Source organism: Heterocephalus glaber, unplaced genomic scaffold (genome assembly GCF_053883595.1).
Source record: "Heterocephalus glaber isolate CG9 unplaced genomic scaffold, H.glaber_assembly_v1.0 deba00001457, whole genome shotgun sequence".
Classification (NCBI taxonomy): Eukaryota; Metazoa; Chordata; class Mammalia; order Rodentia; family Bathyergidae; genus Heterocephalus; species Heterocephalus glaber.
In genome coordinates this window covers 49,102,640-49,120,805 of record NW_028258305.1, presented here as the reverse complement: position 1 = coordinate 49,120,805, position 18,166 = coordinate 49,102,640, and the positions used below count along the sequence as shown (strand labels likewise).

General features: G+C 41.5%; 2 protein-coding genes across 9 annotated transcripts in view; one reads left to right on the top strand and one right to left on the bottom strand.

The window, feature by feature from the left end:
• Smc6 (structural maintenance of chromosomes 6) overlaps positions 1–10,704 on the bottom strand; it is a 77,286-nt gene extending 66,582 nt beyond the window's left edge. Inside the window, exons 1-2 of one of the 5 annotated variants that reach the window (XM_087216677.1) lie at positions 10,479–10,704; positions 2,264–2,413 (exon numbers count right to left, since the gene is read on the bottom strand). In XM_087216677.1, coding sequence (XP_087072803.1) covers positions 2,264–2,398 — 135 coding nt within the window. In that variant the 5' untranslated portion in view covers positions 2,399–2,413; positions 10,479–10,704. Of the gene's footprint in view, positions 1–2,263; positions 2,414–9,958; positions 10,184–10,478 lie in introns of those variants that run through there. The other 4 variants (XM_087216675.1, XM_087216678.1, XM_087216674.1 and 1 more) reach the window with 4 other exon arrangements.
• A 12-nt stretch (positions 10,705–10,716) lies between these two features.
• The window catches only part of Gen1 (GEN1 structure-specific endonuclease), a 28,755-nt gene continuing 21,305 nt past the window's right edge, over positions 10,717–18,166 (top strand). Inside the window, exons 1-3 of one of the 4 annotated variants that reach the window (XM_004839026.4) lie at positions 10,717–10,926; positions 17,042–17,214; positions 17,784–17,970. In XM_004839026.4, coding sequence (XP_004839083.1) covers positions 17,054–17,214; positions 17,784–17,970 — 348 coding nt within the window. In that variant the 5' untranslated portion in view covers positions 10,717–10,926; positions 17,042–17,053. Of the gene's footprint in view, positions 11,294–17,041; positions 17,215–17,783; positions 17,971–18,166 lie in introns of all 4 variants that reach the window. The other 3 variants (XM_004839025.4, XM_004839024.4, XM_004839028.4) reach the window with 3 other exon arrangements.

Below are 18,166 nucleotides of genomic sequence, written 5' to 3'. Positions count from 1 at the left end.
CCCATCTTTCTCTAACCCCCAGCAAACACTCACCTTTTTACTGTCTCCCAGTTCCGCCTTATCTAGAATGGGCAGGTTCACATCATACAGTACACGAAGCGTTTCCAGACTGACTTCTTTCACACGGTAATATGAATTTTCATTTCCTTCATGTCATTTCATACCTTGATAGCTCACTTCTTTTTAGCATTAAAAAATATATCGTCTGGATGCACTATAGCTCATTGATCCATTCACCTACTAAACAACATTTGTTCGCTTTCAAGTTTTGGAAATTATGAATAAACTGTTATAAAAATTTGTGTGCAGCTCTTTACGTGCTCATGAGTTTTCAATTAAATACCAAGGTGTGTGACTGCTGGATTGTGTCAGAGTATGCTTAGCTTTGTAAGGAGCAGCTAACCTGTCTCCTAAAGTACCTGAAACATTTTACATTCTCCAGGAGTGATGGAGACTTCCTGTTGGTACACCCCCTTCCCAGCACTCGGTGGTGACAGTAGTCTGGATTTTCACCATTCTAACAGGTGTTAAATGGTATTTTGTTGCTCTAATTTGCATCCTGAAACATTTTCTTTTCAGTGATTATAAATGATATATTTGAACTTTAATGTTCCTATGTTCCATGACAATATATAAAAATTTAATTTTTAAAAATGTTTATCTTATAAGTTGTAACTTTGCTAAATGTACTTTTCAGTTCTAAACATTTTTTGTATGTTCCCTGAGATATTCCATGTAAACAGTCAGGTGATCTGCAAACAGGGACAGTTCTATTTCTTTATTTTTTAACTTCTGTATCTTCTGTTTCCATTTCCTGCTTTATTTGCACTAGCTAAATCTCCCAGCACTACTGTGAATAAGAGTTGTAATTCTGGTCTTATTCCTGATTTGAGAAAAGTATTCAATATTTTACCACTAAGAATATTACTTGTAGGTTTTTCTCTTAATATTCTTTATTATGCTAAGGGAGTTCCCTCTAATCCGATTTTTCTGAGTTTTAATGGGAAAGGACATCAAATATGTGAAATACTTTTGCTGTATCCAGTGAAAAATATGCTTTGTCTTTAGTCTGTAATATGGTGAATTACATTCATTTTCAGAATCAGAACCAACCTCGCATTCTGTCTTAGTTACTTTCTCCTTGCTGAGACAAAATATCTGACACCCACAAGTTAAAGGAGGGAGGAAAGATTTACTCCAGCTCACAGTGTGTAGAGGTTTCAGTCCATAGTCAGCTGGTTCTAAGGCAGGGAGGCATAGCAGAGGGGCATTGAAGAAGAGGAAGAGTCCATGGCAGGGTAGTCAGAAGGAGCAGCAAGGAGCAGCAAGCAGCAGCAAGCAAGCAGCAAATCCTGATTTCCCCCCCTCCCAGTCTTTTGATTGGTGCCACCCACATGCAGGCTGGGGCTTCCATTATCCACACCCAGAACTATGCTAAACTCAGTTTATCACATACCCTTAATCCCAGTATCACACTCCCTAGATCCAGCCAGCTCTGAAAAGCCCCACCTATGAGTACATGAGGCTTTTGGGGGACATCTAGATACAAGCTAGAAGAAACCCATTTGATCACAGTGTGTAATTCTTTTTACATGCTGCTGAAGTCTATTTTGTAGTACTGTTAAAGACTTCTTTGTCTGTATTCATGAGGTAAATGGGTATATATTTGCTTTTTTTGGTTCCTCCTCTAGTTTTGGTACCAATATAACGAATTGAAAAGCATCCCCTCTTCTGGAAAAGACTACTGAATTCACGTTAACTCTTTTCTAAACTTAGGCTACACCTCTCTAGTGACCCCAAGTGGGCATGGTGATGTTAAAATATGAATTAAATTTCCTTCATAGCTATGCAAGTTGTCTACTCCATACTGGTGAGTTGTGGCTGCTTTTGCTTAAGAGGTTGGTCCACTTCACCTAAATTTTCAGTTATGTGTCGCAGAGCTGCTGTCTATATTTCCTCATCTTTTTGATGTCTGCAGGGTTTACAGCCAGCCCTATTTCACTCCCAACATTGGTAATTTCTGTCTTTGTCTCCCGTTTTTCTTCTTGGTTGGTCTTATTAGAAGTCTGTCAATTTTATTCATTTTTATTATTCTATTTTTCTAGTAATTAACACAGACCTCAAAATCACTTAGTATTTTTACCTCTGCTCTTTAAAGGTCTACTGCTTTTTCCTAATTATGAACTATCATGGAATATGACATTATAAAGGAGGCATGAGAATACGATCAACCGAAAACTTAATTCTGTAACTTTGTACTTACCAAAGTAGAGCCGCCTTTAGTCAAAGAAACTGAACATTCGTCCTCGTCACTGTCTCTACCGAAATCCTCTGGCTCTCGTCTCGGTCTTTTGGCAGTTTCAGGAGAGGGCAAACTGTCTTCCTTTCTTTTGGCCATCTGGCCTGAACAAAGCTGGATAGTGACAGTGAGGTAAGTCAGCACAGCATGCACACAATTATGCTAGGAGCATTGGACTTCATGGAATAAATCACACTCAGTCATTAAATTTACGTACTTCTACTTTAAAAATTAAAGTCTTCTCAACTGCATAGAGAAGAAGCTCTGAGTAATTCTGGAAAAAGCAAATAAAAGATTTCCCCTAGAGCCTCCGGAAAGGAATGAGCTCTGTTGACATTTCAGTGCCCAGACCAGGCCAGGCTTCTCATCCCCAGGCTGGCAGGCTAACCGATTATGGCACCTGAAGGAAAGCATGTGCATCCTCTACACCAGCTAAACTTACTTCAGAGTTACTCACAACCACGATTTTGCCAGCATGAGCCTACCTAAATGTCTTGATGCCAAATTCACAAAAGATAAAAGATTTTATTTGTGAAACTACGGTTTCTAGTTTTCTAGTGTATTAATAGATGGCACAGCACTTCCTAAATTTATTCCAGAGCAATCATACCATTTTTCAAAGTTATAAAGTAACAGCAAATCTTATAAAGCTTTTAATTTTTAAGTATTTTCCCAGAGGCATATTTTGAAGCAGTGTTGCCTAGCACCAGAAGTTTCCCTAACTGTTCTCCAAATAGTCCATGTTGTTTATTGTTTTTCCCAATATACTACAAAACATAAACCTAGGAAATATTTAGAATTACACAAGATGAGGCTGGGGATTTAGCTCAATGGTTTTGCCGCCTGCTGCACAAGCGCCAGGACCCTGAGTTTGATCCCTGGTACCAAAAAAAAAAAAAAAATAGAATTACACAATATGCTGTTAAATATATACTGACTATGCAAAGCTGTTAAGTCTCTGAAATTAAACTTTACGCCTGATTGCAGCTTTCACTTTTCTCTTTAAAATACATTTAAAATCTAAAATAACAGGCACCTAATAACTGTTGGCTAAATAAATGGAGAAAAAACATACATAATCAAAAATGCTGCTGGGTGTGATGATATACACTTGTAATCCTAGGCACTCTGGGAGGCTACAGGAGGATCTCAAATTTTAAGTCCCCTGGGTAACTCAGTAAGATCCTATCTCAAAACAAAAGATAGAAAGGGCTGAGAGAATAAAGACTATGGGTTCAATTCACCAAAGAACAAACAAACCTAAAATACAAGAATATGAGGCCAGGGATTTAGTTCAGTGGTTTTGCCACCTGCTGCGCAAGCGCAAGGACCTGAGTTCAATGCCCAGTACCAAAAAAAAAAAAAAAGAATATGAGCTGGGTGTAGTGGTGCATGATGGCTGCAATCTTAGCTCTCAAGAGGCTGAGGCGGGAGGATCACTGGGAGTTCAAGGCCAGCCTGAACTACATACATACCAAGCCCCTAACTCAACCCCCTCAAAAGCTGAAGAATGTGAGGACTAAGATACAAGAAAATACAAGGAATGGATCCTCACGTCACTTCAGTCCCCAAGCTCTGGACCGTGGCAACCTTGTCTGTACCGCACACTCCACTCTCCTCCCCACAGCAACAGCAGCCTGAACAGGCTGGCTTTGCTCCCTCCCTCCTGGGTGTGGGTGGAAAGTTCCAGTCAGTCCTTAGGGAGAGATGAGAGCTCTCCCTGGTGATACACACAGGCCAAGACCCAGTCGTAAGACACGTGTGGTGGGAGGGGAGTGGAGACAAGGGCATTCGCTCAGTGTTTAACTTCTTAATCCAGTTTTCCAAGATGACACTGACAGAATCAATGCTGCAATATTACATTTACATTCATGTATACATCGGAGTAACTTTGGGAGAGCCACCTCTGTTACAACAGGGCATGCTTCTTTACTCAACGAAGTGGGCAGTTTGTCCCTTTTCTTCAGGCTCCAAAATGTCTACTCCAAGACATTTAAGTGTCTTTTGAAAACAAGAAAGAACTACACTTAGGCCTATTGGACAGTAAAGGCTAATTTTATGTAATCACTCGACTTCTTTTATACACTGGCTTTTACAGGTTCACTACATGCTCCTGAATCAAATTTTTTGTAATTTTATTTTCTAAAACACTGATAAAGATTCACCTTAGTTACCTTGTTTTGTACAATCGTCCACTACAGTCATGATTCTTTTCATGTAAATTCTATTAAGTTTGAGAATATTTTGAATACTTTTCTCCAAACTAGTCTTTGGTTTCTCAAGTTTTTCTCCAATGAGGATATTTTAATGTTTATTCACATACTTTTACGCAACTAAATATAAGGGGTATGCAGTAGAGCTAATGCTTTGTGACTAATACCTCCTCCCAGAATACAAGTTAAAAAAGAAATCAGAAATTCTTGCAGATAGATGTACTTTTTTCTATTCTTCCGGCTAAGTGAAACTAAAAACCTTGGACATAATATATAACACAAGCATAAGACGACCCTGGAAGGTGAAGAGACCACTGAAAGACTCTGAGCTCAGGAAGGACACAGTGCTGGGTTCCCAGTTTTTGTCAAGCCTCAAATACCCCAGACTCGAGGGGGATGGGGCAACTGGGAAGCACCAAAAGGTCTGGGGGTAGGGGCACAAGAAAAGCCTGCTCACTCCATATGGAGGCCCAAAAGAAGCCTGGTACGACTAAGACACACACACACACACACTTTTACACACTAAGTGCCCTATTCCAGGCAGACACCACCATTAAAAAATGCCTCCTTCCCCACGCATGGCAGCAAAGGACAACTGGACTTCCAGCCTGGCAAAGTTAAAAGGCAGCATCTCAACAGCCTACTGGGGTAGTCAGTGAACACGCAGTAGGCCAAGTAGGGAGCCATGACAATGGTGCTGGGGAGCCCACTCAGAGCACCCACTTCCACCCACCCCAGGTAGTAAGCATGTGCCATGTGTCACCCCACCCCACACCCAGCAGCTCCAGTCAAGGGCCTAGTGAAAAGTCAGGACTTTCACCACTACCCAGAGGGGAGGAGTCTACCCTCACTTCGTTGTCCTTGGACCACATGGGAACTGAAACTGCTACCCAGCCCCTCTGTCATCACAGCTAAAGAAACAGTTCTGGTTAAATTCTACATGAGATCTGAGTCTCTTATGTCCATGGCCCAATACCTAAGGCAGCAGTTTTCAAAGGCTATGATCGCTTAAAAAGTTACTGAAGAACTTCTACTTGTATCAATGTTTACCATATTAAAAATTAAAATTGAGAAACTTGATAACACACAAGCACACTTTCTGTCAGTCACCAAAGACATCCCCCATATATAACTCTGGAAAACTTCACTCAACACTAAGTGAATGACAGTAAAAAAAAAGCAAATAATGTTTCACTATTACTGTGAAAACAGTGTTGACCTTGTAGATCTCCGCAACGAGTTTCATGAATCCCTGCACTGCACTCTGCCAACTACTGCTGCAGGGCACACTACGAGCAAGTCTGGGACACAGCACCCTAAATGACAAGCACTGAGAGCAAGAATAAAGCCAGAGCAGCGCAGACTTGATACTCAAGAGTGTGGCACACTACTGATTAGGTATCCAACATCTCAGCCCCACCCTAGAGCAAATGGGTCAGAATCTTCACAAGACTTCAGGTGACTCATAAACACCATTCTACAAAGTTTGAGAAGAGCTACAGTAAACCAGGTTAAACAATAAGGCCTCATCCTTTTTTGAAGCCAATGGAAAACCTAATCAAATATCATTTAAAAGGTATATGAATTAACATCCAAATAAGGACACTTATCTGTAAACAAATGTCTTATGAAACAAAAACATTACAGCCATAGCTGCATAGCATTCAGGATCTTCTTTGCAAATAAGTTTTTATTTTGAACCTCTTATAGAAGCCAAAACTTCAAAATCCAATCTATTTTCAAACTATTTAATAACAAGACTCAGTGTGTTTCACCTTGCCGTTACACTACCTGAAATTTTACCAGCCCATTATTCTAGTAACATTTCCTCCTCTCACCCATTCTCTATTCCCTTCTCAACCACTAAGCAATTATTTGTTAAGGAAGAGCGAAGAGAAGCCATTCCTTTCGGTTTCCCAAAGTTAAATATCATTTTAAATACTATTTTTATTAACACTTAATGGATGATCTGACAACAGGCACTCAGATATCAGCTGATTTTAGTATTTTACCACTAGAAAACAGCAGTTTTCAAGTAAAACTGGGAGGAAGGAGATGCAGTAGGCTAAGTGTGATGAGCTCAAACACTATTTTTTTTATCTGCTGGGCATAGCCAGAGATTTGCAGTTCTCTACTAGGTTGCCAAGATAACCTGCATCTAACCTGAAGGATCCTACCTTTTAAAATGGCAATCACTTTATGTGCTCACTCCGGCAGCACACATACTAAAATGACAATCACTTTGTAATTTATGAATGAACTTCTAAAAATGAATTTTTAATGAGTTTTTAAAAACAGTAATGTCCTGAGAGCTAAACACAGGTTAAGAATAGTAAAACCGTTTCCAAGAGTATAAAGACATACAAATGCAAAAATAAAAAAATCTAAGTATTGTGTAATGCACAAAATGTCTCTGGCATTTTGGATATATTGATAAAGCTCTATATAGTTTATTTATAGTTCATTGTTTTGTTTTGTCTTTTGTGGTACTTGGGATAGAACAGGACCTTGCACTTATGAGGCAGGCGTGGCACCACTGAGCTAAATCCAGCTCTACATAGTTTCTGCTAGTTAACTTGCTGCATTTTTGTTGTTGTTGCTTGTTCTGCAGTTGGAGGGATCAAATCCAGCAGCAATCTACCACTGGGCTACATGCCCAGCCCTTTTTGTTACTTATTTGGAGAGAAGGACTAGCCAAATTGGCCAGGCTGGCATGGAATGTATAAGTCCTCCTGCCTCAGCCTGTGGAGAAGCTGAGAGGACCAGTGTGTACCATCATGCCTAACAATCTGAATTAATGAACATACTATTTCTTTCTTACAGGAAGCAAATTCCATCTGTGGAGACAGTACAGATCATCAAAGAAAAACAAGTTCAAAGGAAAAACTAAAGGTTGAGGAGGTTCACTATAACATACAGACATGTAGGACATTTGAAAGATCATGTAAATTATAAAATTAAAAATTTCTTACTTTGAAGTCCTACTAAGTATCTATTAATTTGTAATTAAAAATATAAAGGTGGAAATTAATGATAGTGACAGACAGAATTACAACAGTCAAGTTTTAGAAAAGAATTTAAATTATCAGGATTTTTTTTAAGGCTACTTCTGACTGCAATGGATTGTATGGAAGTCATTTTCCAACTCCCCTTTTCCCACATAAAAAGACATTCATTCTACATTAAACAACCTTATTTTTCAATGTACTAAATTAAGTACATTGGAATATATGATGAAATCAAATGAGATTCACTTCATAATAATATAAATATGGAAGTGAATAACTGTAAGTTCTCTCATCAAAAATTCTGTTGTGGCAAATCGGGAGTCGAAATGATCTTTCAGAGACCAGGACAGTAGGGTAAAAAAAAAAAGTTTATTGCCAGGCAATGGCCAGCCTCAGGAAACAAGTCCTTCTAGGCCGACCACGAGTTAAAACAATTTCTCCTTTTTATACCTTTTACAGGGTAGCTTAAGTTGCGGTTACCCAGCAGAATGTGGCAGAGATGTGATAAAGCAGCATTAGGCAATTTTCCATGGTTTCAAGGTTGGGTGCTTAGATAAACACACTTCAAGGCTGGCTTCTAGTCTATCAGGAAACAGGCTACCCCACCAGAGGGGGAAGGCCCACCCGGAGTTATCAAACAGGGACAAGTTGACACAGACGGGGGTTTTAGGGGTGGCACAAACAAAGTACAGTGCATTATTGCTATATTAACTTACCCAGCTTATGAAATATTTTACAATAATTATTCATTTCAAGTTATGTTTGGCAGCTCTTTCAGCCTCAATTCAAGACCAGCAAAATTGGGAAGTACTGCACAAATAAGCATTTCAGGTAATAAAATATGAACACCCAGATTTGTGTGTTGAAAACATGCCTGTGGTCTCCATACACTGGACAGACCAGACAGAACAACAAAGAAGAGACTGGTTTCTAACTATGAATGACTGTATAAAAACTGGTAATGCCAGGAATGAGGAGAAAGGAATGAAATCAAGAGATTTAAAAGACTGGGTACAACTCCTGTTGAGCAGAATTAATATTTGTTGAGTAACACTTTGCTTTATATCCTTGATCTTCCACATCTCTATGAGGAAAGTAAGGCCTTTACCTTTCAGAAAGACGAACTGAGGCTCAAGCCAAACACTTGAACTTGTAGCTATTAACTTAGTTCTAATTCATAAAGGCTTATGTAGTTCAACAACTTAGCAGAGCTCAGAGTCAAACCCAGGTCTGCCAAACCAAGTCAAACCTTTTCAACATCCAGTTTCCTACTGCATAAACTGAGTTTAACTGACAATTTAATTATTCATAAGCAGTGAAATAGGTTATTAATTTATACTTTTTTTTTTTTTGGTACCGGGGATCGAACTCAGGAACTTGTGCTTGCAAGGCAGGCATGCTACCACTGAGCTAAATCCTCGGCCTTATTAATTTATTCTTTATCTTCTTGTCGATCCTTTATTAAAACTACAAAAAATTCTGTGCGTCCTTCCAATGTTCTAATTAAGTCAAACTTTGGCCTTGCTTTTGTAAGGTCTCATTTAGGTTTCATCTTCTCACTTAATGCTAACTGCTATCATAAGACAGAGGTTTGCCAAGGAGAGACGCTCAATAATCCATTTGTTTTGTTGGAAAATGCTACCTTCAATGTGCTCCTAGGACACTGACAAAGGCCAGGAGTAAAATAAATTCTGTGGGAGAAGTGGGATTCAGGAATGGAAGAAAGAAAACTACAGAAAATAGTTTGAATCAGATGACAAAGGCCCGTTGCGTGAGAAAAGACACAACTAATTCAGTCTATCAAAACTGCTAACCTTAACCAGGCATGCTGGCACATGCCTGCAATCCCAGCACTCTGGGAGGCTGAGGCAGGAGGAACACAATTTTGAGTCTTGAGGACAACCCAGTGATTTATCCAGACCTCGTCTTAAAATATAAAAAGGGCTGGTGGTGTAGCTCAATGCAAAAACCCTGCATTCAACCGTGGGTACTGCCAGATAAAGTATTGTGTAAGTGAGTGCACCTGACGCTCAGCTGGATTTAAGGTTTTTACATAGAGCTGTGGATGATGATGGCTTAAATATAATTCATAATACAGTACCATGGTAACATTTGGAGTGATTAATTCCTGAAAGTAAGCCAAGTACTTTTCTTTCTTTTTGGTGCTGGAGACTGAACTCAAGCCCTCGGGCATACTAAGCACTCTATCACTAAGCTACGCCCCACCCAGACAGGTACATCTTTGATTTATTTACCTAATTTTGATTTTGAAACAATCAAGATTTTGGCAGATTAGGCTCTCAAAACTTCGGCAAATAAAACATATTTTCCACTGTAACAACTTTAAAACGCCACTTACACTTTTTGCCAGGCTCAATACCAAATGCTTTATGGTTTACACTTATTACAGACAGACATCAATAAACAACTATACTTGCCGTATTTAAGAATCTTGAGTTAGGCATTTAAAGAGACCGTACTAAGCTGCCCGAGTACCAGAGTTCTGTTTCCGCCGCGAACAGACATGCTTTTAAGCAATACACTGGCGGTCTCCAAGACTTTTTGTGCACGCGCCTACTCAAGAAGAGAAGTTGACAGCCAACATCTAAGAACAACTGCTAGAACGCACAGCGCTGGCGCGACGCGGAGCGACCACCCCTGAGCGCGGGTCCCTCCCGCGGGGCGCACGGCCCGGCCCGGCGCAGCTGCAGCCCCACTGCGGCCTCGCGGGACGCGGCGGGGCCCTCGGCTTCCGGCCGGCCGGGGCAGCCACGGGTCCCGGACACGGCTGAGGACGAGGCTCGGGCAGAGCGCCCGCCCGCCCCAGGACACGCGGCAAGGGAAGCCCAGCCGAGCCGCCGCCCGAGCCGGGCCAGGGCGCCCGCTGCCCTCTGCGCACGCCGGACCCGCGGCCCAGGGCGGGGCGGTCCGGCGGGGCGGGGCGAGCGCCTCACCCACCTCCGATGGGTCGCGACGGTCCGGAGCAGCCCGGCCACCGGGGCTCCGCAAGGGCGACCGGCGACGAAGGCCGCCCCGAGGCCGCCGTCAGCCCGCGGGAAGCCGCACCCGCCACAGCGACCGCGGCCCGGAACTGGAGCCCACCGCCGAACCGTCTGCGCCTGCGCCCCGCCCCTCGCGCCCGCGCGCGTGCGTGCTCGGGGGTTCGCGCCCCTGGGGTCCGGGGGCCGGATGTGCCCGCGGGCGGGGAAAGCTGGTTGGCGCTAGCGGCGGGGCGGGAGCTTTGGGGCCCGACCCTGGGCGTCCGGGCAACGCTCCACGCCTGCGTCGGCTGCCGGCTACCTTAGGAGCCCGCGGGGAGCGGGCGCGCTGCTTTGCGGAAGAGGCGGGGCCGGCGGCCGAAGCGCGGGCTCTGCGCGAGGAAAGGAGGATCTCGGGTTTCCTTCTGGTGGGAGCTCAGGGGCTGGGCGGTCGGGCTTGGGGCCCCCTGGTGAGGGGCAGCGGGGCTTCTCTGAGACCTAGGAGGAGGCGGCGTCCGGTAAGTCCGGGGACTGCAGGCCGGCGCGGCGGCCCTGCCTGCGGGCGGCTCGGCTCGCTGCTGAGCTGTGCACCGCCTCCCGGCCTCCTGGGGCGGCGCCCGCGCGAGGCTCTGCCCTGCCCTGCGCCTGTGCGTGTGGTCCCTGCTCCCCCGGCGCCCCGCGCAGCCTCCCGAGCAGTGAGCTGACCTGCTCCCTGCGTTCCGTGATCCCGAGCCCCGTCTCTGAGAAGGAGTGTCATTTGCTGACCTCCGCCATCAAAGTGAAGTCCATACTCCGGTAATGAAATTTCCTCCTTCGAAGTCAATTTCTACTTCTAAACGCAGTCAAAATTGTAGTATTGCGGGCCGGGGATTTAGCTCTAGTGCCGCCCCCTGCCTCCCAAGCGCAAGGTACTGAGTGCGATCCCCGGTACCAAAAAAAAAAGAAAGAAAGAAAGAAAGAAAAACTGTATTATTGTGGCCTTTGCCAAGGATTAATGAACCGGGACCACACGATCCTTGTTGGTAACTAGTGGGAAGCATCTGGGAGGTCCCTCTTAGATGTCACATCCTTTATGCCCAAGACAAGATAGGGCACCTCTTTTCTGTGTAGTCCTGGGGCCTCCTCTTCTTAACATAAGTTCCTGAACTTCTCACATTGTTAAATTGCCCGTTTTTTCTACATCTCATCCTACCAAGGTCCTTAAATGCAGAACCTGATTTTTCCATTCTTTGTACATCTCCCGCACCATCCTAGAAGCATTCCTGGTAGTAAAGATTTGATAAATATCTGTTGGTAACAGGGGGGTTAAACCTGGGTTAGAGTAAGCCCCAAAGTTCAGGCTAAATTCACATGAAAGTAAATTTGAAAACTTAATTTTAAAAAACATAATTAGTAGCGGGGTGCAGTGGCACACCCCTGTAATCCCAGCACTGGGGAGGCTGAGGCAGGAGGATCGCTGCAAGCTCAAGGCCTGCTTGGGCTACAAAGCGAGACCCTGCCTCAAAAAAAAACCCCAAAATAAATAAATAACATAATTAGTGAAATTGTATGATAAATCCTGTACAATACAATCTTGTACTGAAAGTCTACACCATTTACTAATCATTATATGAAAATATAATCATCTTAACTGGATTTGGAAGATTTAACTATTTCCTGCCTTTTTGTTAAACTTTATAATTTTTCTGCTTAAATTTATAATAAATTAGAAAACTTGTTCTTTTAAATGTTTGTTTTGCATAAATCAATCTGACTTCTTTTTATGTTCTTTAAATTTGATTCGTTAGTGAAATTAGCAACATTGTGTTTTTCTCACCTCATTCAGTTTTATAATTAACCAATAAAATCTTACTAGCTTTTAAGGAAGTTTTAGGAGCATAAATTCATTTATGGGCACCATATGGTTACATCAAAGGTTCAGGTTTTGTTTTTGTTTTAACTTGAAGTGGATTCTTAAACCCTGTATTTAAGTAGAAATTTATGTCCTTTCTACCAAACATTAATTTCTGAAATAGAATGATTTTTTAATACTAAACTACCAAAATTGGTCACGAGAGCCAGGGATTTAACTCAGTGGTTCCACTGCCTGCCTTGCAAGCACAAGGTCCCGAGTTTGATCCCCAGTACCAAAAGGCAAAAAAAAAAAAAAAACTGGTCATGAGATTCAAAGGATATTAAATCTTGCAGTTGATCTGGTTTAATACCTGCCATTTTGGAGATTATGGAGCTCCAAGACCAAAATCCTAGGATTTTTCCATACTCCAAGTCCAATGCTCTCTTCACTAAACTAAATAAATTGAAGGCATTCCTGGTTATAATGTTTGCTATGTGTTCTTATTTTGTTGCTACAGATTTAAGTAAACTAAATAAATTGAAACCATTCATAGCCTAGTTATTTATCTCTTGTTCTGTTGATTGCCTTTTCTTGTGCCATATTAATTCTTAAGAATTGTAGGTATGTTTGAAGATTCATTTTTATTTAGTATATATTGATTGCACGATCAGATTGACCATGCATAGTTACAGGATTTGAGCAGGGAATCACCAAATCCCACACCACAAAACGCGACCATACGAGAACCATCTGTGCATTGTAGTTCAGTACCTTAAAGGCTGTTGCCTTCCGTGCCTTTTTGGAATTTTATATGCATTTGTAGTTTTAATCTTTGCTGTTTAGGACTCCCGAGGGGCACGCCTAAGCGGCCAGGTCTGGCAGGAGCCTGGCCGGGTGCGCCGGGCCGGGAGCGGGGACTGAGGGCGCCAGGTGAGTGGCTGGGAGTTCGGCCACTCTCCCTCCCGGGGCCGGTGGGCCGGTGGCCTCTGCCTTCCCGCCCGGGAGCGCTGTGCACCCTCCTCTCCTGCCACTGCCTGGGAGAAGCGTGTACACGTGCACGTGAAGAAGCAGGTATTCCAGGCAAAGGTGTTCCCGGCGGGAACCGGGCCACCAGGCTGAGTCACTTGAAGCCTGGGGTCAGCAGGAGCTTGCAGTAGGCTTTGTTCCTCCGGTCCTGGGAGCATTTGGATTGCCCTGCCAATTGTGCTCCTCCTGAACTCTCCCTCTGGAGAAATTTTTTGGCGTTCCTACCTACGTAGTGTCAACAGAGCCTTATTTTCTGTCCTATAGACCTTTTCTCCCGTCTTAAATGACAAAGCCTCTAGTATTTACCTTGTGTTTTCCAGCAATCCTGGGCATTGTATGATTGAACAATGGAAAGGAATAATTTTTACTTTCCAAAATAATTAAAAAGTGATATTATTGTCACTTTATAAGAGCATGGATTAATTTTAAAGCCAGAACTTAATAATGTATTTTTAAAAACTTTTGTCCATATTGAAAGACTTTGATTAGATAGCTTAATATTTTTTAAATCCATTTTGGTGAATACATGGGGACTGTACATTTAAAAGACTTTGAGATAGATTAAAGAATATGCTAACCAGAGGACTGGCAGTGCGAGACATTCTACAATGTATCACATGACTAAAGGAAGGAAAATGGAGAACAAATGTGTCAGCACGGAGATAGCTCATGTTTGACCCTCTGGAAACCAATAGACCACTCAGTTCCAGACTTTTGTCACTATTATTCATACCAGTTGTGTTCAGGTAGCCATTATTATAGTAGGGTGGTGTTTACTCACATTTTAAAAATACAGACAAAATAGATGTTCTACGTAAATATTTACAGATAATCTGTTCTACTACCATTGCTAGTTTTTTAATAGAACTGTGGCTACTCATTCTTTAAACCAGGTTTGCTTCTTTCATAAGAAACTAAAATAGCATGAAAAGTTGTTTTTAGTGTAATAATGTTATATTAAGGGTATCTCTGGGGTTAAAAACCCTCTTTCTGGACATAATCTAATCTGTGGGAAACTTAATTGAGCATCCCTAACCCTTAAATTTGATGCTTTCAGATTTAAAACTGAGCACCAACATGTTGCCACAGCGGAAGTTTCTCCATATCGTGTAACTTTGTTTCATGTAGAAGGTGTGAAATATTGTGTAAGACTGCCTTCAGACTGTGTGTGCTAGGAGCATATAAAATATAGATAGACTTTGTGTTTAAACTTGGGCTTCATCCCCAAGATGATTCATCATATATACGCACATATACCTAAATCTGAAGTACTTCTGAGCCCAAGAACTTGAGAGACTCAACCTGTAATACAGTCAACTCTAGACATTTTTCTTTTCTAGGCATGGCTGCCCTCAGAGAGTAATATACTCTGTTAAAATCTTTCCAGAAGGACCCTAGTGTTTTTGAAATATTTGGAGAGCTAAGTCTGTAAACCAAGGTCTACTTCCTCTACGTTTCTTTCTTTTTTACCACAACTCTCTAAAAGAATACAGTTCATAAAATGGTCCTACGGATAAATGTGTGTTTATGTGTGCCATCATACACAACGCTGGCACAGGCAGCAGTCTTCCCTGCTGCTCATTTGCATAGGCAGTTAACTCAGGTAATGAATGAAATATTGGAGGAAGGATTGAACATTAGAGCAGGGAGGACCAGAGCATAGATGCGCCTTGCCCGAGACCACACCACTGCTTGTTGGGCAATTTGAAGAAAATCTTGACAATGGGAATCTCTTTTTCCTCAAAAGCCACATTTAGGTTGTATTTCTTTTTTAGTCGCTTATAAATTTGTAAAATATTAACACATTTGGTTGCTTAATGCTTAGGCGAGAAGCAAACTATCTAAAGCTATTTCCTTACAGATAGGGCCATACCTTTAAAAATTTATTTTAATCTGAAAAGTAATGAATAACATTTTAAAAACAAAACACAAGGGGAGAAGAGTAATTCTTGTCATCTCTAATATATAATTTAGTTTGTACCTATTTTTATTTTAAAACTTGGAGGCTGTTTTTTTTTTTATCAGTACACATGTCTATACCAGTTTTTAATTTACGGCTTCACTATTTGAACATAACATAGTTTACTTAATTAGTGTTTTTATTACTGAATGCTTGGTTCTTCCCCATGTCTCACTATTACAAGCAATGCTACAGTGAATTTTGTTGTATATAAATTTGTACATATTTAAGAGTGTATCCTAAAATAGATTTCTAGAAGAGATATGACTAATGCTTTTAAATTTTGAATGCTAGAGTCAAGGTCACATTTTAATAAACAAGATTATAGCAGTATTTCTCCAGAAAGAGGAATTGCTTAGTTCCCTTCCATACCAGTCTATTCCAGTATCCAATGAGTGTCATGAATGAAACCAAAACTATCGACAAGAACTTTCCCTGAAACTGAGTTATGTTTTCATATGGTTGATAGTTTTGAACCCTCATTTCCTTCCATAATAATGCTTTAGAAAACATTTCAGAGTTCACCACTTTTCACATTTACTCTGAATCTGTGCCCCAGGGCTACATTCAACCAGTGCAGCTTCTTGGTGTGAAACAGTGGTAGCACTGGATTCCCATTAACTACACAGAATGCTTTGTGTTTGTATCTGTGTATTTCTTGAAGAAGGAACATTTCTGTGTATATGTACTTCTTCATAAAAATTAGCACACAAATTATATGGTGGCACTGAATAAATCACAAAATTAAGATTTAAAAAAAAAATTACAGATAGCAAGACTTCTGTCATTTGTTTTCTTTTCATCCATGTGCCGTTTGAGAACATTTACTATTTAGAATAGACTCCATTAAAGGAAAAGACAATAGTTTTTATTCAGAAAGTTTGTCATACAGGTGGTAGGTGGTCTTTTGACTTCTGTGCTCTTGTCTCCTACGTTGTATTTTGTTGTGAATTGAGGTTATTACCCAGAGAATAAAATCTGGGTTGTATTTGTACAGTCAGACTTAATTTCATTGCAAATGTGATGTAATTTCTTTGCTGACTAACACAGGAAAAGAAAAACGTGTGAATATTTACTAAGGAAAAGTTAGCCTATAGAAAATACCAAAGTAGTTACAATAACAGAATTGAAGGCAGTTTGGTTCATGAAATAACCTGTACTGTCCATAGAAAAAAGTTTAGCATTGGTTTTTATTGGGTGGGAAAATGTCTTTATTTTTCCACAATGAACATGTGTCACCATGGAATTAAAAAGCCAGTACCCTTTTTTTAAAATATATGTAACGATGTATTCTTTCAGCAGTTCTTCACTGTCTCATGATTTTTCTCCCATTTTTCCACCAAAATTTTCCTTTATTAACCTTGGGTTTTTGTTGTGTTTTTCCTTAGTTGTTTGTTTCCATTCTTCCTTGTTGTTTGTCCCATTCTCTTTAAACACGTATGTCAAGGGGTGAATTCTCAACTTGACAAAAATGACTTATAGCATCCCTCCATTTTCTACCAGCCTCTGCATTTGGTAGCTCATTTTACTAACTGGAACAAAGCCAGTGACTGCTTTTGTCATGTTCTAGGTGTTGATTCATTTCAGAAAGTTGACTAAGCAAGAAATCAGAAGAATCCTCCCTGAGCTATCCTGTGATAGTTCATAATAAAGTGTTTGAGTTTCTGTCCCGAAATTGTTTCTTTTAACAACTTTTTGTAAAATGTGTTTCAAATAACTGCAGATAATCGCCAGAATGGGAGTGAATGGCTTGTGGCAAATTTTGGAGCCTGTGAAGCAACACGTCCACCTCCGGAGTCTTAGTGGGCAAACCATTGCGGTTGACCTGAGTGTCTGGGTGTGTGAGGCACAGTCTGTTAGGAAAATGGTGGGGACTGTGACGAAGCCCCACCTCAGGTATGGTAAAAGTGCTTAGCATGAACCTGTGACTAAAACAGCCTTGGTTTTGTCTGGGCTTTGTTTCTTGTGTCATTGGAGAGATTTTAAAACCTGATTAGCATGTCTGACTCTGATGGCCCACAGACTCTTTGAGCTCCAGACTCGCATCTGCTTTTACCTAGCACATCCTCGAGGATGCTCTGATTGCTGAAAGGCAGATCTTTAGGAGCCACTCGCTCACTGTTTCACCTCCTTCGAATCCGGTCCGTCAGCAGGTCTTGGCAGCTCTCCTTGCAGAGCATACTTCACGCTCACAAACCTCAGCCTATGCCAACCTCATCTCTCGCCTGTGCTGCTGAAACTACACCGGTAGTTCCTTCCCTCCTTCTTAGGGTCCTCCTCCAAACCACTCTCGTTCTAGCAGTGATGATGGTCAGAAATCCCCCATGCACAGAAGTGCTCCTGTGTCCCCGCTAACTTAGAATTAACTCGCTCAGTGTTTGTCCCGTGTAATTTCTGGGTACTTTGTCTGTCATACTATGTTTTTGCTGCTAATACGTTATACATCAGTGATTTATATATTTCAGGAACTTATTTTTTCGTGTCTCCCATTTAATGCAAATGGATATAAGACTGGTGTTTGTTATGGAGGGGGAACCAGCAAAGCTGAAAGCTGGTGTCATGAGCAAGAGGAATCAGATGCGGTACGGGCCTTCTGGGAAAACAGGGTCTCAGAGAACAGGAAGGTCACGTTTTAAGTTGGTCTTACGAGAGGTGAGGATTCATGTTTGGTTTTATAATTCTGACTTGAATTGAAGAGTACATTTTGCTCTAATAAGTTTGTCAGTTTTAGAAACCACTAGCCATACTGTGACCAGGAGAGCAGAGAGCAGTGTGGAGAGAAGTGTTTGTGCTTCAGAGGAAAGCTGACCTGAGTTCAAGTTCCAGCACTAAAATTGGGCAGGATTTT